This window comes from Limulus polyphemus, unplaced genomic scaffold (genome assembly GCF_000517525.1).
Source record: "Limulus polyphemus unplaced genomic scaffold, Limulus_polyphemus-2.1.2 Scaffold3814, whole genome shotgun sequence".
Taxonomy (NCBI): Eukaryota; Metazoa; Arthropoda; class Merostomata; order Xiphosura; family Limulidae; genus Limulus; species Limulus polyphemus.
The window spans coordinates 53,203-74,350 of record NW_013669424.1 but is presented as its reverse complement, the minus strand read 5'-3'; the positions used below and the strand labels follow the sequence as shown (position 1 = coordinate 74,350).

The window sequence follows — 21,148 nt, the reverse complement described above, 5'->3', positions numbered from 1 at the left end:
CTAACGACACAACTCATTACACAGAAAAATCTGAAATTCCGCTTACATCCAGAGAGCTAAAACCTGAGAGAAGAAACCGGCTCGTTTGACAGTAGGTGGGGGCATGGCTGGAGGACCAGGATCAGATAGCGCCTCCTGTCGACGACGGAATATTTCTGCAAGATTTTCAATTCGTTGACTCGACTCCAACATGGCTTCCGGTGACAAACTATCCAGTGTCACTAAATCCACTAACAGATAAATAATAAAAATTGATAATTGTTTGAAAATCCTTTTTTTTAAACAAATTTGTAATTACAGGTCGCATTTAGAAAATTAATAAACCAACTCGAAAAATAAGCACGTTTCTTCATATTGGATAAAACACCCACACATGATCAACTATGCAAACTGTAATAAGAAAGTCTTAATGTGAAGGTATTAGACTCCTAAAGATAAAACGAACGTAAATCAACTAGAACAGATATTAATTAGGACCAAGTAATTTTCTTCTTATAAACTAAATGTGTAGAAGAAGAAAGTGTTCTGCAATATATATTGTATTTTTTCTTTAACGTCATTTTCATTAATATATTAAACTTTCTAACCAATATTATCGGTTTATATATTTTTTAATTAGTAAATATTTTACCAGAAAGATTATTTTCGATTGTTCGCTTAGTATGCCAACTTCAGACTAACCCAAGCTTCCTAATCTGGTCGAACCTAGTAAGATACTATTGGGATTACTGCCGAAAACATCTCTAACAGAGAGGGTATCCTCATGATGAAACAATGCATTTTACGTTAAATTAAATATATCAATAACCGAGTTTATTTTTACTTATTATGTAGGTAAATTGCTTTGATCAAAGCTATGACTTTTTTACAATGGCTACTCACAGTAATAATCAGATGGATTCTTATAGGCTGGGCAAGGAAAATCAATGTAAGCAAAGTACGGGAGCATGTCTTTTCGCTTTCCAAAGAACAGCGCTCTTCCCGTGGAAACCAGAGCAACTATAAAAAATAATAATAAACAGAACTGTCAAAAAAAAAACAGCAACAAAAAGATGCATAACTAAAGACAAATTGGGTACAAAGAAGAATTTATTTGTTTTAGTGCAAATATACGCAACGGGTTATCTGCGGTCTGTCCATCACAGGGTATCGAACTCCGGATTTTGTATTCCAAGTCTATAAACTTACTACTGAAAAAAAACAAAATAATTACAAACGACAAAAAAATAAAAAAGCAAACAATAACAACAGACAATACAAGTTTATTATATTACGGTGGTAATAATTGTCCTGGTTGATATACTGATTTGTCTTATTAATATTAAGTTCGCTGAAACTTCATGCACAACATTACTTTTCAACTTATGTCTGAATTACAACCGAATAAACCAAGTTAACAACTTTCCGATAGAAAATCATTAAACTTTCATATATAAAACAGTTGCTTTCAGAAGTACAAATAAACTGCGAAGAATGGGGTAAATTACTTCTTGAAATCATGGAAAATATTTCATAAGTCGGTGGATGGATAGTGAGAATCACTATACGCCCCCTAGCGGCCCACTGGCGAAGATATTCCACTAGGAAGAAAGTGTCAAAGATGTCCATTCCTTTAGTTGGTTGATCCAACAACACAATGTCTGTAACATGAATAACAATTAAATTAACTGCAAGCATTCTAACGTCATTCCACCAAACTTTAAGTAGAAATATCTTTGTTTTGAGCAATTAAAAGTATATATATATAATATGTTAATATATGCAGTAAATCTATTTAGTTAAGCTTTCTCTAATATTCAATAAAATTTTAAACACAAGTAAAAACATATTTACGTCTACGAGTAGATTTTAAGAATTCTGATATTAGTCGAATAAGAAAATTTTTATCAATCTAAAATATTTAAGAAAATATCAAACAGAAATCAGTGTACAGTGCTGCCGCCTACCGGTATCCAACAAAAGTCGACAAGCAACGTTAAGTCGGCTTTTCTCCGATTCTGTGAGATCACGAACTCGCGTGTGCTTTACTTGCCCAAGGCCAAGATCCTCCAATAAGGCATTAATCTATATTAGAAAATGAACCAATGAATCATCAATAATAAAGTTCCTAAAATTATCAATTTTCAAAATATCTTTTTACACAATTGTATTTTCTTCAGATAAAGCTAAGCGTGGTTATACAAGAAAACGGTACTGGTGAAAGACTTCCAACACCAAATAATCAAACGATACATAAACCAAATATCGATAAATCTTAGTTAACTTAAATATAAGCCTCTAAAAAAAAATCCCACAATTCTCCTCTTCATGCGAGTAGCTATCCTCGACATCAGTTGCTTAAAAAGAACGATTTTGTTAAAAGTTCAGATCATATTTATCGCTATTTGCTATGCGACTATCGTGAATTTTCTAAGGAAGTATTCACTTACCCACAATATTTATAATTTAATGCGATAACTTTAATTTTGGATTGAGTTTCGCTAAACCTAATTGTAATACTAACGTCCAGAAAAAAGCCATTAAAATTTAACGGTACACGTGCATTTTTTTCGTATATGTACCTTTCTATAATAAAATGAACTTTTAATTAATACAACATGAAAGTAATTAACAAATTAATCCAAAGGTTTGAAGTTTCACCTACTCACTAAAGCTAGTCAAAGCAGGGAAGCACTTTAATTAAAATTCATGTTTTTTCTTCTTACGAGTGCTGAAGTTAATTTTGTAAAGCACAACACACACACACACACACATATATATATATATATATATATTATATGGTAAACAGTAAATATGTTAACATTGTAAGTGTTTTCTTACGGGTTTCGCGCAAAGCTACACGAGGGCTATCTGCGCTAGCCGTCCCTAATTTAGCAATGCAAGACTAGAGGGAAGGTAGCTAGCTAGTCATCACCACCCACCGCCAACTCTTGGGCTACTCTTACCACGGCTAAAAGGTCGAGCATGTTTGATGGGATGGGGATTCGAACCCGCGACGCACAGATTGCGAGTCGAGCGCCCTAACCACCTGGCCATGCCGGGCCCAACATCGTAAGTAGCTTTGAAGCACATTTTTCTTGTATTAATAGCTGTTGCTGTTTTAATAAAGACTTTTTTACTTAAATAATATAACGATTATTATGTATTAAGCTGCACACAAAATATTTAACGGAATATAATATTTGACATTACCTAGTCCAGGGGTCATTATTTCCCAATTTTATGTTTGAATGAGAAATATGCAGCTTAGTTCTACTTATATAATTAATTCTCCATTGAATTCGAATTCAATTTTAAATATATTTTCCATTCGTAGTGTTTTCACGTGTAAAATATAAATTCACGGGCTCTGTCAAAGGGAACAAATCTCCAGACTGCGATAAAATCAAGATATATTGTTTAAAAACGCAACTTTCTGTGAGTTATGCAATATCCCACCTAAGAGATTATTCACGAGTTAGTGAAGCAACCCAATATTCACTGGATAGGTGGTTAATACAGCTGACGGTGGCAACCCAAGTTTTCCTAGTTAGGTGGTTAATACAGCTGACGGTGGCAATCCAATGTTCACTAGTTAGGTGGTTAATACAGCTGACGGTGGCAATCCAATGTTCACTAGTTAGGTGGTTAATACAGCTGACGGTGGCAATCCAATGTTCACTAGATAGGTGGTTAATACAGCTGACGGTGGCAATCCAATGTTCACTGGATAGGGGGTTAATACAGCTGACGGTGGCAACCCAATGTTCACTAGATAGGGGTTAATACAGCTGACGGTGGCAACCCAAGTTTTCCTAGTTAGGTTTTAATTTATGCTTTTAAAACAAGAAATAAAAACTGAAATATTTCAGCCTTCAAATTTTTGTACCTGGAACTAAAACTATGTCAAACCATTACAGCCAAGGAAAACAATTTATTAGTACAAACCCGTCCTTTTGTGTCCCTATTTCTGCTCAAGTCGCTCGGTTCTTGAAGAAGGGATGCGAAAAGAAGAGTCTGTCGAACGCTCATATCTGGGCTGAACTCAGATTCTTTCTGGACATACGCAACACACTGCTCCAGCTCAGTTGGTAACATGCGCAGTCCATTAACTATGATGTCTCCATGTAAACGACACCGCACCTTGCGGTAGCGATTCGCCAAAATTTCTAGTATGGTAGTGCCCTCTAGTACTAAAAGTAGACAACATTTTTTGCGGGTTTAATATTCTAAAATATTTCAATAATTACAATACAGTATATATAACACAATTGTATATTCAATTATAATACAAACCTATACGCATTTTGAACAAGCAAAAAAGTTCGAAAAGGCAAACTTAAAACTGCACTGACACACACAAACTTAAGGTACTTCTTAATATACTGAATATCTAAGTAACGATAAAATTTGTCTTATAAACATTATTTTTTGTTCTTGTACAAATAGTGTATTGGACTTAGATTACGAGATTTTGGTAGATAAGTAATCTTCCAATTTTGTTTTTAAGGTGAGTTAAAATACAGTTGTGTACCTGTAGATACAAACTTGAATATTACTTCGATTTTATTTTTTTACGAGTAACTATAGTGTGGTCACGTACCTGTAGTCGCCATGATGGCGAGGATCTCTCCTCCGCGGACCTCAAAAGACAAGCCATCCAGAAGCCTCAGTTTTGTTCTGGCACCCCCACACAGCCTCTGGAAAGCTGAGGATTTATCGATTTCGAACGACATGTCCCGCACCTGCAAATGAGGGTGTTTAACAGGAATACTTTCACTTTCTCCACCAGGTAGGGTCGAGTAGAAAGTGTCTTTAGGGAAGAATTTGTCGTTTAAGATGGGCATTTCGTTTCCGTAAAATCCATCCAGCCGTGTATCTCCTCGAACTTCGTGATGTGCACGAGACGCACGCGAGTTCAGTGAGATATGAGATCCAGCTTTTGATCCTGCATAGTTGCGTCTTTCGAAGTGACCCACGGCTCTTGGCATTGGATCTCGATGATACCCATCACGTGACTCGTGTTGGGCGCGCATGACCCGTTGTTTGGCGTTGCGATAGTCTTGGCGGTTGTACATTTCGGGACTCAAGAGGTCAGCTTCGCTACTGGCTTTTAGTCGTCGTTCCGGGCGCACAAATGACGTTTCGGCTACACGATCATCTCGGCGAATCACGTGGTTACGAAAATCTGGATCGCTCCGAGCACGTCGTCTGTCCATATAAGGAGATTCGTCGTCACTGGAGTCGTAACCGCTCGAGCCGTCGCGATGTAGTCGAGAAGGAGGAAATACGCGTGGCAAACCGAAACGAAGGTAGGAAAAAATACTTCCCCCTAATTCTGATTGCCGCTCCCTTGGGCCGTATTTAGGGTGGTTCAAAATGGTCTGAACGGTTGATTCTCGAAGCTGGAAGTTTCCGAAAGGAGGTTGAGATTTTTCCGAAGTTCCCAGAGCGCTGTCGGTAAAATCAGAGTTCAGATTTTGCCTATAGATGCTCCAGGCATGTAAATCCTCGGTAGTTCGATATCTTGTCGCTGGTTCTGACAGCGTACTGGAAGGGATAGCGTAACGGCGTTCCATAGTGCCCATATCCCCCATCTCTCGGCTGTCCTGGAAAAATAAGAATTAGCTGTGTGAAATAAACTGAAATATAAAAACAGCAGCTAAACAGTGGTGTTAGATAGGGGCTAATACATCATACTTACAAGACGGTGCAGGAAAAAAACAAACACGGTTTACTTTAAAAAAAAAATACTAATCAAGTTATAACCGTGGACTTATCTAGAACCCCAGGCTCAAATAATTGACAACAAAATCCATAAACTGATGTGAAACACGAACCTTAGATTTTTTAACATTTCCTGAGACCAGTTCAAAATCGAAAGTACTTGCAATATGGCATCTAGCGTTCGTATTAAAAGGTCGAACCAAATATATGTTAATTATATTTGTTGACAGACGTTTGTCTGGGTTTCAAACACGAGAAGATGCAACCAGTAACCGAACCAACGTATAACAGATTTCCAACCCAACCAGGATCCATTTGTAAATAAAGTTTCCTAGTAAATTAACCACAGAATTACCGCCGAGGTTGTAGCCTTCAACTTTTTAAACACTACTAATGATGGAATATTCGAGTCGTTTTTATCTCACCAGATAGTAAATTAAATTAATTTAGAATTGTGAATAATATTATGGTATTGAACCCAATTTATTATTTTATATTATACAGTTTAATTATCATGTTACAGATTTATTTTATTTTCACAAAAGGTAAAATTGAAAATATCTGTGACGTAAAGGCCTAAATGTACTCTTTGATAGGCCTACTGTGGACTGCAGTTTCGTCTGTTTAAGGCTCATCAATCAGCATTAGGTCTTTATATCAAATATATTTTAAAATTTAACTTTGGTGTAAACAAAATAAATCTGTAAGACAATCATTAAACAGTTGGTTCACTGTGTAATACAGAATAATATTGATGCACCAAACTGTTCGTGGATCCAAGAAGGCGTGTCATATTAAAAATTGTAAAAACACCACATCAATATTTCAATTAACCACACTAGTTACTATTATGATTCTATGTATTTTACTTAGAAAATGAGTGGTTTCAACAGCTTTGCTTCCCAGTTCTTTACACTGTGTTCTAAAACAAATTAATCAATATGATGCAATATTTGGACCCAGCCGGCATTGAAAGATATAAAAACTAGTCGGTAATTTTGTGTGTCAAACATTTAAGTGACATTATTACAACTTGTGAAAAGATTTGTTGGAAATACATTTAGTCATTATCAGTGTCCGATGTCTCAAAGTTCCTGGCTATGTTATATACATACTACTCAATGACGAGACTGACTGATCACTAACTTGTAAGTTGTATTTACGATCAAATCCGTTCGACCAAACAAGAAAGACAACTCTGTCGAAAAAAACAAGTTAGAGGAATGTTTTATAAGCTAGAACATGTATAAAGTTTTATTAACATATCCAAATCTTACCAGTAGGGGTGGGTCACGATTCCTTAGTTTATTCCAAAACATTCGGACATTCATGGTGCGTCCAGCCACGAAGAAACGAGTTATAATATTTCTAGGTTTTACACGACTCTCCTAAGATTCTGACGCGCATGAGTTATTGCCAAAAGAAATAGAATTAAATGAAATAGAACATTGAACGGGATGTCCCGGTCGCGGAAGTAGGGACTTGATGGAGGGTCACACGCATCAATGATCCGAGATGTATAGCCAGATTCTGTGGCATACTAAAATATGTGGTTTAGCACCTACACCACAGGGCCCCATAGGTTCAACAACTTCGACCCCTTGCGAGTTTGTTCCAACTACACTTAACGATCCGTGATTGTTTAGTAAGGAAACAGAACCCGCCAAGAACAAACAAACAGGGTGATGTTACCATAGATCTCGCGAGGACGTAACGAAGGGCTGTAAGGAACTACGTCGAGAATACCACAAAAAAGCAATATTTCGAAAGACGTTAACGAACTGCCTACCCCTAACATTCACGTACGTTAATAAGGTGAGTGCTAGTAATTTTTCTTCTTCACTTTTTTCGTGATCAATAATATGAAAGTTCAATAATTTGTTTTTTCGCTTGAAAAAAATAACAACCTAAGAACAAGATTTCAAAGCATCTATTTAAAAGTTAAACATAGCCTAAAAACGATTCGTTCTCGCACATATATTATTAAACATCTATTGAATGACTGCTGACGGCAATGAAATGTATTACCATAAACAGGTTTACGCCTACTTTTAGTGATGTGATTTTTAGTGTTAGCAAGAATTCATCAGCAAACTTTCTATCCTTTCACAAAACTTTGCGAGGGGGGGGGGTCTTAGTAAACATACAAGACACACAATACTGTTAAGGTGCTCAGCATCTTTAGACTAATTAGGTAGGGGTCTCAGTCAGGATGTGGAATGCTCTAGGGGGAGGGCTTGTATTGAGAAAGCTTGGAAAAGCTATCTAATTTCAATATCCCCCTGCCATATCAGGACCAAACCATGTTCTAGTAAGTTCATGCGCAATCGGTATTCTTTTGTGTCCGTGAGTGTGTTTGGTGCAAAGCCACACGTTGGGTTATCAGTGCTTTGGGAATCGCGGGAAATCAAGCACCAGATTTTAGCGTTCTAAGTCCTCAAACTTATCGCTGATCCACCAGAAGCCAACAATCGGCAACTTCCACAAGGTTTAGTCACAATAACTATCTAAAAAAAAAAGCGTTTTACTATTAGTATTAAACTTCTGTTTAGCATCTTGTAGAAGGTTTGAAAAGTTGAAATGGTTGTGATGAATTAATAAAAATCATTGCGTTTTTCTATTTGTACGCTTGATAATTATGTATATTTTAGTGACTTATACATGAGTATAAACAGAATTGTAAAGGTTTTATGTTCACTAAACAAGGAATATATATATATATTGATGCCATATGTTTCTAGCGACCCCTAACAATGGCTTACTAAAGCTCATACCGTGGTGTTTTAACATAAAAAATTCAGTAAGATGCAGTTATGGAAGTCAGGTGTGAACTAGTAATTAGCATGTCTGGAATGTAAAGCCGAGGATTCATGGTTTGCACCCCGATTCGTTAAAAAATCCCTCTTTTCCTTTGGAAAAAAAGAAAAGAAAAAAGTTGTTGGTGAGGGCTGTAGGCTAGTTGCCATTCTTCCAACTTATCAGCTCGAAATTAGGGCTGGCTATGCGCGGGTGGTAGTCCCTGTGTAACTTATGTAAATTCTAGAAACGAACAATCACAATTTATGCGTTTTTCTTTATGGCCAGTTTATCCTGGATTAACTTAAACAGCGCAGCTCATTCCATAATAGCTTTATGCAAATATATACTTAGTGTTATAATAAAAATGGGGCTATTTATCACAAAACTGCAACTAGTAGCAGACTGACCAACATTTATGTAACCGAAAAAAATTTAGTAACATTTCTGTTTGTGCGAATTTTTTAAACATTAAATAGAATAAATGCTTTTACGTTTACGTGCCCTGACTTATATTTCAAATTAATTAATTATTATAATTAGTATTATTGATAAGAAAAAGATCCAAGATCTTGCCCTTTAATCTTTGGCATCCTGTTTAATAAACCATATGTCCAGATTTGGTTATGGTTATTTGGTTCCGACTTTGCATGCCAGCTCTACCTTTATTGAGTTATATTATCACGCTACTGTATTATTTTTCCCCAGTGGAGAAATATTAAAGTAAATCAAATTTTATGTCTCTGTTTACTGGTTGAATCTTTAGCATGCTGCCACACGATGTTACTCAACCAAGGAACGTCAGCATACACAAGGATTTGAAAGGTCAATGACACACGACCTGTGTATTTAAGAATCATATTCTCACACAGATAGTCTGTAGCTTAACTTGCTAAGCCGAAGCAAAACTCAATAGTGTAAAATTATACACCCAAAGCCCATCCTTCTGCTTTAGAAATTACTGTTCATACATGACGAATAACATACAACAGAGTAAAATGTATTATGTTAAATATCATATGGTGTATTGTTAAATTGGAGTTTTCATCAAAAGGACACCTTACGTGTGAGCGGGCTAAACGGCCGGTCAGAGAACTCAAGGGCGAAGTAAAGCCGACTTTAATTTTTAAGTACTGACCAGAAAGCATGCAAACAGTCAATAACAGCCACCGCCGCAAGGGCTTTGTCCGGTTCTTTGAGCCGAATATTAGAAATTATTGTCACTTTTATAATACGTCAACAGCTGAAAATTCTGCGTATGTTCAGCAACATCACGTCTCGAACCTTGGATCTTTCTGTCCGGATTCCACCATGCTGGCCACGTATGGCTGTATTAAACATCTTGAATGATTGCACATGACAAACACAGGGTAAGTCATTTATTGCAGAATAAAGTGGCAATATAAAAACAATACAATAGTTAGTTTACTTTTTTGTTTTTCATATGATTTCTGAAATATATACAATATTTGACGATAATATATATGACGATTTCACATCGGTATTTTAGATGCAGGTTTATACTTGTTCAGAACAGGACTAACCTTTACCAAGCTCCATATATCGAGATATTATGATCAAACCATAGAAACTCGGGAAAACTCGTTTTCACGTTCAAGTCTTCAAAGTTGGAGTCATGAGATTAAATATTTAAAGCGCTACAGAATTCTTTACAGAAGGATTGCTAAAGTATTGTTTTTATGGCAAACCTTGTTCGTTTGTTTGTAGTTAAGCACAAAGCTACACAATGGGCTATCTGTGCTCTGCCCACCACGGATATCGAAACCCGGTTTCTAGCGTTGCAAGTCCGTAGACATACCGTTGTCCCACTGGTGGTGGTGGGGGGGGGGGGCATGGCAAAGCTATGAAGGCTGTCTACCACTGTCCCTAATTTAGAACTACTGACTAGAAGAAAGGCAACTAACCAATCACTACTATCCTGAGGGTCCCTCTCCCTCTTACAACGCACCCACAGTTTAAAAGTATGGAGAAATTTAACGATATCGCACGGTTTCGAACCCGGCTCGTCAGCTTCGACAACCTACCAAAGCTCTACCGCAGCCCGGTGGTTAGGGCGCTCGACTCACAATATGTGGGTCGCAGGTTCGAATCTCTTCACCAGACATGCTCGTCTTTTCAGATGGGTGTGTGGGTGTTATAAGGTTACGGTCAATTCCACTATTAATTGATAAACAGTAGCCTCAAGATTGGCGGAGGTTGGTGTTGACTAGCTTCCTTCTCTTTGGTTTATCACTTTAAAATCAGAGACGCCTTATACAGATAGCCCTCGAAATTAAAGAAACAAAAACCACAGCATCATCTCACGCCCCAAAACAATAGTAGGTTTACCCTACTTGAGTGAACGGGCTGAAAAACACATTGAACAAATAAAAAAATATAAAAAGAGACGCCTGTCAACCGGAGAAACGTATGCAGCGACAAAGCAGCGAAGTTTGTTAGCGATACAAACTAGGACGAGTCGTCTGAAAAGATTTCCCGCCTCACTGACGAGAAGGGCCTATAAAAGCTTTCTTATTCAGTGTACTGTAGCACACGAAAAGGAATCACTTGATGTTATTAATGAATGAAATATTTGAAAATAAACACACAATTTAATTGAGGCTAGACTTTTTTTTATATATAAAAAGTTTATTTTTACGATGGACACCTCAAACTTTATTACTATTGTCATATGATCCCCCTTTATAATAGAAACCATTGTACAACCATAGGCCTGAGGCGCTTGCCATCTAGTGTGCAGAAAAGTAATCATTCTAACTATTGAAGTTTCAAGTTTTCAAATAATAGAATCTGAAGTGATATTACTATCAAAGCCTACTTTTGCTACAATAGATAACTTATTTTATTGTATAAACGTCATTAAGTAACGATTAGTTATTAGAAAAGACTAGAGGTTTTTTTATTATCCTGCTGTCTTAAAATACTCCCATACAGTATTTGATCGTTTGTTGCAAACGCAATTAGTAAACATTTTTTTTATTCAGTTAAAAGCTCTTGAAAATATTGCAATATATGCAATGAACTTTATTAATTTAAATATTCAGTTTATTTAATTACTAATTATTAAGCATCATAACATCAAATTTAAATTATTGACAACATACACTACTCCATTAAAATTCACTACGTCACACTACTACAAAAATAATCCATACGTAAATTGTGTTTGTCTGTCTATATATATACACACACAAACCGAGGATGTGTTCACCTTTAGCACGAATTGTGTTCATAAATATCTCAGTGCTATGAAACACATACACACACAAATGTAGCAGATGAATTATAGCGGAATTTAACTCAGTGAAATCTTCCAACATAACACTTTTTTTTTAAATTGCTTATTAATATCAGTTTAAATTACGAAGGAGTTAATAAAAATGACGTCGAGACAGCCAGACAAATGGAACGTAAAACATCGTAAATTAGAAATTCTTTTCAAACTTATGTCATTGTTGATATCACAAAATGGATGACCATCCATACAGTCACTATATTGGTTATCTAGCAAAGGTACCCAGCAGCAAAACAGATAGTGAATAATACTAGCCGTCAACACTGGAGCTACTTTTAGTTTGATCGAATAGTAGTATTTTCACTGTTACTCTTATAGCGCACCCACGACTCTTAGACCAAGACTAATTCTGTTTGTTTGAAGGTAAGCACCAAGCTACACAATGGGCTATCCCACCACAGGTATCGAAACCAGGTTTCTAGTGTTGTAAGTCCGCAGACATACCGCTGGGCCACTGGGGGGCTAGGTCAAGACACGTCACGCTAAGTCAAACGACTAATATGTCATCACTATTACTGCACTGGCCGTAAGTTCTGTATTAAAAGACCACAGTATTCGTTCTTGGATTTCTGTCTTGTTATCACTCCAACAACGGAATCACAGAAGGAAGGCTTTTTTCTTTCAAATCATGTTTTCTTTTAAACCATTAATTCAAAAACATAATTGTAAAAAAATAAAGCGTGTAATATATATATTTCTTTATATGAAATAAAATTCGAACCAACTCGAGAATTAATTAAACATACAATATAAAATGGAAATGATCTTACGCTTGTGGAACATTACGGTTTGTTCAAACGCTCAAGCTCTCATACTGTAGATTTGGACGACAACTGAAAGCCTTGATAAAGAACGGATCTGGCCTCGCTTTTTAAGCCAAAAATTTCATGTACCTCACGCACCCTTACAGCGATATATAGCCAGAAAAAAAATTAAATATCTCATACTTGCTTGATTCAGGAAATAATTTAAATAACCTTGGAACCGCAATTATGAATACACATTAATTTTCTACTAAATCATGCACATTGTTCGGGTTCGCCGATTTCTATGAGTTCGTATTATTCTTTATTAACGCTTGTCTAAAAATAAATTATATTTGAATAAACAATAACTAAAATACGAACTAGAAACGAGGGCAGAATGTTAATCTGCAAACAGACACCCCCCCCCCAAACTTTAGTCTTTTAAATCAAAGTCAAATGCCTGTATTAGGCTAATTTGGAAATAACCTGCACAATGTATGATGTAATGAAAAACATGGTTCTGGTTCTATTATCTAATCGTGCTTACAAACCGTTGAGCCGCCATGTTTCTTCTAGTCAGCTACAAATAATATATTACTACCCTATATTTCGATAAAGGCAAAAATTAATTACTGTAAAATTAATTTTTCTTCTAAAAATAAAATTGATGCATAAATAATAAGTACAGCAAACTTACGCGGCCATTAAGGTGTATTTACTCATGTTAATTTGCATAATCAAGGGAATAAATTCGCAACACCTTCGAAGTTCTCAGGACCGAAAAACAAATTTTTCCCAGAGCCAGTAAAATACCTCTAAAAATTAAATTTTATAATAGCCCACTAGGTGGCCAACAACCCTGAAGTATTTAATAAGGAATCGTGACGTAATTCAAACTAAAAAAATATTTAAATTTGATAATGAAAAAATTAAATTAAAAAAGATAAATTAATTTAGCCTTAGTAATTCGTTATATGTCACTGTACACTTGCGTGTATGTGGAAATATCGTTAGAAAAGATTAACTATCAAAATACAATGAATCTTTGGGTGAAATTAGATTAATCGTCAACCCTCCTAAAAAATTTGTAACATTAGAAACCAACTTTTCATGATTTTAAATACTTATTGTGACTGTAGTTAAGAACACAAAGTATAAAATGGGTTATATGTTCTCTTCCCACCACGGGTATCGTAATACAGTTTTTATTTAGCGTCGTAAGCCTGCAGCCTTACCACTTAGCCACTGGGGGTGAAGTAGCGTGAAGTTAAACAACTACAGTGTTGCAGGTATTTAGATATCTGGCTGAAGACACATTACATTTATTTGTTTTAGCGCTAATTTACACAGTGGGATACCTGCGCTTTGTCCACCGTGGGAGAATCGAACTCCGGATGTTAATGGCATAAGCCTACAAACTACCACTGAACCAACTGGGATCAAATTTTTTTAAATGCTGTCGAGAAATTATTATTATTTTCATCGTCTCTAAACTGTTTATGTCTTAGTTTTGAGTTTCGCGCAAAGCTACACGAGGGCTATCTGCATCAGCCATCCACACTTTAGCAGTGATAGACAGTGGAAGGCAGCTAGTCAACACCAGTCACCTCCAACTCTTGGGCTACTCTTTTACCAACGACTAGTGGGACTGGCAGTTACTTTATAACGCCCCTACAGCTGAAGGGGAGAGCATGTTATTGTGACGGGGATTCGAACTCGCGTTCTCATATTCAATGCTTCTAAATCGCCATTTTTTTTTTCACTGTGCTCTATAACAACTACCACCTACACGTCACCTATAATGTTACACCACTTACCAACATCATGCACGTGCTACTTCTCTATTAACTGGTCCTCCCATTGCATGACAAGCACGCGATATAGAGTAGGATCAGCCCGAAAACAAATAAAACTGTCCTACAAATGAAGATAGAATACGTGACTTGTACTGGTAGTTTTTCGTCATCAGTATCCGGTGAGAAAAATAAATACGTTAAAAGTCTTCTTTCGTTTATTTGTTTGGATCACATAAGCGATTTACATACTTTAATTAGGTGGTGGTAAAACCCAGATTTAACATCACTCGTCTGCATTGATATAGCAGCTAATCTTTAAGACCAGATATCCTCGTTAGTTTTAAAATATTGGTACAACATCCTTGAAGATGGTGAAATACACTCCACAGAAAGACGTACAGTTTCCTAGCGTAAATTCTTCTGCTTGTATCTATAAATAAATACGGTGCACGTACCGAAACTCTGCACTGGAGCTGCCAGTCTAACGTACTGGCCCTCGAAATTAGAAAATACTGTGTACGTCAGGGTCCAAACTGTTTACCTCGTCCCGGAAATCGTCTCGAGAGCCCTAGTTTGGGAAGCAATGGGTGTACGTTATTCAACTTGGAAGTGTTCGTGTACTACTCGACCCGCTTTCCTGATCAACAGTCACATCACCTACTAACTACATCCACCAGGTCAAGAAGACCCGTAATGTACTGCAATACAAGGGTGGCTGTACATGTTTGTTGCTCAGATCAAAGAATTTAGTAATCTTTAAAAACGGAACTCTATGAAATATCTAAAGAACTAAGAAGCGCCACCTAACATTGCCGTATTCGATTAAATTTTGAAGCATGGCATCAATAAAGCAACTTTTGATTTTCACCAACCAATAACGCCTCCGATAAACAAATAGAACGCGCGGTTTGGGGGCAAATAATGATATCACAACAGGCAAGGCTCTTTGTCTTGTGTTTCACTCATTAATGTTACAATGCCAAAAAAAATATATATACTTACGGTTCTCAAGTTAGAACAGTTTAACAGTCTATGAAATGTAAATATTACACCAACTTAAAAACTATTCAAAAACTCCAGATATCGGAAGATACAAAAAATTCAATTAATTGCCACCGAAGTTCCACTTTTTGGAGTAATTTTATATTATTTGCGTTTTAATTAATAAGAGAAATAAATATTTTTAATATCTATTAACTACCAGTATCTTGTATAGCTATAAACTAAACATGCCGCAAACTCCTGTTATTTAACCTGAAAAGCTCAAAAAAATACCTGAACTTTTGCACAAATCTATTAAAAATGAACCTCCCAAAATTTTCCACCATTTTTATTTAAATTTGTAATATGTAAATATATAAGTATAGTTTAATATATTAAAAATAATTGTGGGCATCTGTTCATTGAAATTTCCAAGTAGATTACAATCAGGATTAAATACAGAGGGCACCACCAGTCAATGCTCAGCAATCGCCAGGTGAATGAGACTTTGGATTAAAGTTCGAATATTGAAAGAAAATATTGGAAATAATTTAAACATTGTTATTTATTCAGTAATAATTGACTTTGTTAATCCGCATAAAAATATCTTAAAAGAATGTTTATATTGTTTTTAAATACTGTATTGCCTCCGTTGTTGTGAATTATTACATCAAATTTTTATCGAACGTCTTGTAAAATACATATACCAAAGGTTGAAGAAATGTTGAAACGCACACATACAAATATAGAAACATTGCTGAAACGAGTCCATGCAGCTGTATTCTCTTAGTTTTAATGCAATACGGCAGTTTTACGTTTTCTTCAGCAAAAATAAATGCGTTTGTGTTAACGTTGGAGCTACACGAATCGTCAGATTTGTTTGTACAATTCGCGAAAACCAAATCGAAACTAATCTGCGGTAAACGTCCCTAATTAAAAAGTGATAGACCAAAACGAATGCAGCTAGTCAACATCACACACCGCCAAATTTTGGGCTATTTTTTTTATCAACGAAAAGTGTGATTGATCATCATATTATAAAGCAACCACGGCCGAAAGAGCGAATATGTTTGTTAACGAGATTTGAACTCGCGACCCGCAGGTTACGAGTCGAGTGCCCTAACCACAAGAACATTAGGGGTCGTTGTAACATGCTGACCACATGAACTTTGAACCTGCGTCTAAACTGCTTCCTTCTGCAGTGACTCGAGTCTTAGATTGTATTGGTTCATGAACAGTGGAGAGAAATGTCTTCTGTCAACGAACTTTACAAAGCTAGATTGCTGTTCTGAAATGTCAAAAGCGAAGTTTTAATCAATTTAAAGCTAAATATCTATCCACGTATATATTTATTAACTTTTATTTTCCCGTTAGAAATAATCAATTTAAAATCTGCTTGCTTTTATTCACTAATGTATCGTGATACTCATTATTATATATTATTTTTCACTGCAATAGTAATTCCAAACTTTTGCTAAAGCTCTGATGGCGAAACTTTCGTAATTATGTCAAAGAATTTCAACCTCCTTCGTAGGCCTAGTTTTACACGGATTCTCTGTATTCTTCCTTGTTTGTAAGGAATTTTCTTGCCTCACAGATTTTTCAATTTCCCTTGTTTATGCTTGATGCACAATGAAAATTAAATTAATGGATTAGTTATGTTCCTCTAAAAAACCCTGTTGCACTGTTAAGATAAGCGTTTGCCCTAGTTTGACCACTTTAATATGTAATTTCTAAGTAATCGCGTTCGATCTTGGCAAGCAAGGAACTCGTAGCTTTAGAAGTAAGAAAAGTCGGTTAATTACGTTTAAAACACGATGCTATAAAAAGCAACTTGATTCCAGACACTTTAAGCCAAATAACATAAAACAAACAAATAAAAATATATGATATAGCTTCGGGTCTTTTAACATGTCCACTCTCACCAGTCTGCAAGTCAAAGGTAATGTTAGGTACTAAACAATCGTTATGCACAAAGACTCAAATTGTCTCTCACCTTCTTTAATTGGATTACAATAATGGAACAGTCGTTATGAATAAAGACAAATTGTGTCTCATCTTTATTACATGGATTACAATAATAGAACAATCGTTATACACAAAGACTCAAATTGTCTCTCACCTTCTTTAATTGGATTACAATAATGGAACAGTCGTTATGGATACATAATTTGTCCATTGAAGGCTCCGACAAAGGAACGGAAAACTTTTACTTTCATAAAACCAAAACTGCTGGAAATATCCAAAGACAAAACAAAAAACGACAGTTTCACAGTCTGATTGTCCTGAGAATATTAGCAAACAGCCTCACATTACAGGTTGAACATCAGTTGGAATTGAATTTAGAAACGGGGTAAGTACTTTTCTACAATACACTCAGCATATTAACCTGTTTTAAATACCATTATGTACATATTTCTTATTATTTTAACTATTATCTCCTTCTTTTACATATTCTTCATATATATATATACCCGCGCATTTCTGTATCTATCCTTTCATCATCTTCCAAGTTCTTCCCAACTTTTTCTCTCTTCAGTCCTTTTAGATTTTATTTCTTTCTTAGTTTTTACATCTTCCACACTTCCATGCATCCGTTTCATTGTCCTCCTTTTTTTTCTTACATTTCCGATAGTCTAGACTTCTCCATTATTCTGTTCTCTATGAATATTTTCCTAACTTTATTGTTCTCCAAAATATTCTATCTCTTTCTAATTTCATCTTTTTTTTTATAACATGTGCAGTAAGTTGATTGTTCTACTGCATTCTAATCCACCTAAATATTTTCTTCTTTATCCTCGTTATAATTGTTTCTGTAAAGCTCTTGTATCTATCCCCTTATGAACCATTTTGATTATTTCTGTACTTCCAATACTCTCCTCATCCCTCCCCCTGGCCTGGAATGGCCAAATGGTTAGGGCGTTCGACTCGAAACCTGAAATTCGCGGGTTCGAATCCCCGTCCCACCGAAAGTGCTCGCCCTTTCAGCCGTTGGGGTGTTATAATGCAACGGTACATCCTACTATTAGTTAGTAAACGAGTAACCCAAGGGTGAAGCGGTGATGACTAGCTGCCTTCCTTCTATTCTTTCGTTGCTAAATTAGGGACTGCTAGCGCAGATAGCCCACGAGCAGCTTTGCGCGGAATTCATCCCTACCTCCATTTATTTTTCCTATTATTTCCAATTCACCAGTAACTACATTTTAAGATGTTGAATAAACGACATACAATATGTTTTTCCAAAACAATTAACATGTTTTAAAGGCCAGAAAAAATTATCAGTTGCAGGCGCGGTCCTATCCTAATACTAACATTCGTAAAAAAGAGGGAATACTCGATAGCCGCGGCTCTTGAAATTCTTTTAGGCAAGATTAGAGTAAATTAATCTCCGAGACCTTTCTTTCACTTTTTTTTTATTTATTTATTATTGTTAGCTATATTTTTGTGCACCAGCAATACCATGGGTGAGGCGCGCATATACCCGATTCAATTTTATTACTCATCAGGATCTCTACCAGCCTACACTCAAATTGAAATTCTTTTAGGCGGGAATAGAGTAAATTAATCTATTGGACTTTAGGTGTGGTCAAATAATCAAACGAAAGGGTTTGACCTCCTGATTCGAAAACTGTAATAAGATATCAGATCGGTCAGGAGATGATGTAGCTATGAGCTAAAAGTTTATATTTAAAACAACAAAAACCCAGCCGTTCTACGAGCCGCTCTTCAGCGGTTCAAAACAAGGTAGATACGAATTCAAATTCGATGACGAGGAATCCATTTTGAGACTAATGACGCTTGGAGACGGCTTGAATGGGTAATGAAGAAAAACTTTAATATAAGTTTGACATAACAGCAAATGTACAACGTTTCGGCAAGGTTTTGTCATCATCGAAACGTTGTACATTTGCGGTTATGTTAAAGTTATATTAAAGTTTTTTCTTCATTACCCATTCAAGCCGTCTCCAAACATTACAAGGTAGATACGAGTTTATGATAGAAATAACGGTTATGTCATCATCGAAATATGAAGTATATATAAAAAAAAACATTAAAGCTAAATCGGATACAATAAAAAAAAAGTATTTAATGCTATACGTAATTCCCCTCTCGTTCAAAGAACAAAGGGACGTCTTTGGATTAGCGTTCAACAGGCTAGAAAATTACCCAAATAGATGAAGCTATATTAATAATACGTGTATTTGCTTGGAAATACTCAGAAATAGATAAAATTACTTCAAGGTTTCGTATGGAGATAAACCACAATCACACCACGTTCAACTGCCTAGTATGTATTACGTCACTGTTTACGTGGAAATTTTCTTGCAGTCAGTTGTTTCTTCTACAGATTTTAGCTTCTAAGTCCGAAGTCTTACCGCTGTCCCCACACAAAGGAAATTTAAAAACTGTATTTCTCCCTCCCTCCCTCTCGCAAACCAAAAGAAATTACAAGATCCATTCCGTAATGATATTTAAAATATATATGTTGAGAATTTTGCTATAGAAATTAGCTGAAAATTTCCGTTTATTTTATTTTAGTTTCGGAAATTCACCATTCATTATAGTAACAATAACGAAGGTAGACGTTACAAAAACGCATCACGGATTTTGGCGATTCAGAAGTAAAATTTAACTCTTGAGAAATCAAAAATATTAAAGAAGTCGTGGTTTAAGTAAAATTATTTTTTCGTTAATCCTTTAAAAAAATATATTTTTACGTTTTTCTCAAACTTGTGTATATATGTTTTAAATAAAGAAACCTACAATTTCTTTTCAGAGGGCTCTATCCTCGTCCTTACAAAACTGTTGTTAAATGTTTAATGTAGGTCACGTTGCCACGTAACGCATGGCGGAGAGTTAAATGTTTATTGTCGGTCACGTTGCCACGTAACGCATGGCAGAGAGTTAAATGTTTATTGTCGGTCACGTTGCCACGTAACGCATGGCGGAGAATGGCGTCGTATGTTTCAGATTTGATAACCTTAAATTTCTTGTAAGATTTACCCCCCATTAGCACAGCGGAAAGTTTGTGGTCACTGCTCAGATGACCCATTGTGTAACTTTGGGCTCAACTAGAAACAAACTGTAAGATTTGATAAACAGATATGTGCTAAAAATGGATATAAAATTAAAGTATCAAAACAAAACCCTATTATTTGTTTGAAATCGGATAATTTACCCATTCCAGAACAGTTATGCTTTTGCTTAAGAAAATTTTTCTAAAATGTCTAAAATGTAACCGAATTAATAAGAAAAAACTGTCCTATTGAAATGAAAATTATTGAAAGGCCAACGTTTTAGTACAACCCACACGAACCTGGTGGCCGAGTTTAAGAAAACCACAACAAATTCATATCGAACCTAGAAAGGACATTCGATACTGAGGTGCACAAGCTGACGTACCCCTTCAACGCATGGGGAAGACACATATCGAACCTAGAAAGGACATTCGATACTGAGGTACACAAGCTGACGTACCCCTTCAACGCATGGGGAAGACACGTTTAGCTTCATTTTTAAGTTTTACATAATTAATTGTACCATTGGGATCTTACATGTGTAAACAATTCACTAGTGTAAGATTGCGTACACAATTTTTAAACATTTAATGTACAACGAACTGAAACGATTAATTATGTAAGAAGACATCATTAAAAATTTAAGTACATTAAAGATTTAGTGACAGCAAACTACTCCTGACAATTACTATATTTTTTTAAAATTATAATAAATAATTAAAATACAACGTTTTATATTTACACAATAAAAACTTTATTGAAGCCGTAGGCTTCCACTTTAAAATATCT

At 35.7% G+C, this 21,148-nt stretch overlaps 1 protein-coding gene across 1 annotated transcript in view; it reads right to left on the bottom strand.

Moving 5' to 3' along the window:
* LOC106470085 (ATP-binding cassette sub-family G member 8-like) overlaps nt 1-21,148 on the bottom strand; it is a 43,263-nt gene that overhangs the window by 5,813 nt on the left and 16,302 nt on the right. Inside the window, exons 2-7 of the mRNA XM_022398644.1 lie at nt 4,583-5,588; nt 3,928-4,172; nt 1,947-2,064; nt 1,488-1,640; nt 883-999; nt 47-230 (exon numbers count right to left, since the gene is read on the bottom strand). Of these exons, the coding sequence (XP_022254352.1) occupies nt 47-230; nt 883-999; nt 1,488-1,640; nt 1,947-2,064; nt 3,928-4,172; nt 4,583-5,576 (1,811 nt within the window). The 5' untranslated portion in view covers nt 5,577-5,588. The remainder of the gene's footprint in view (nt 1-46; nt 231-882; nt 1,000-1,487; nt 1,641-1,946; nt 2,065-3,927; nt 4,173-4,582; nt 5,589-21,148) is intronic.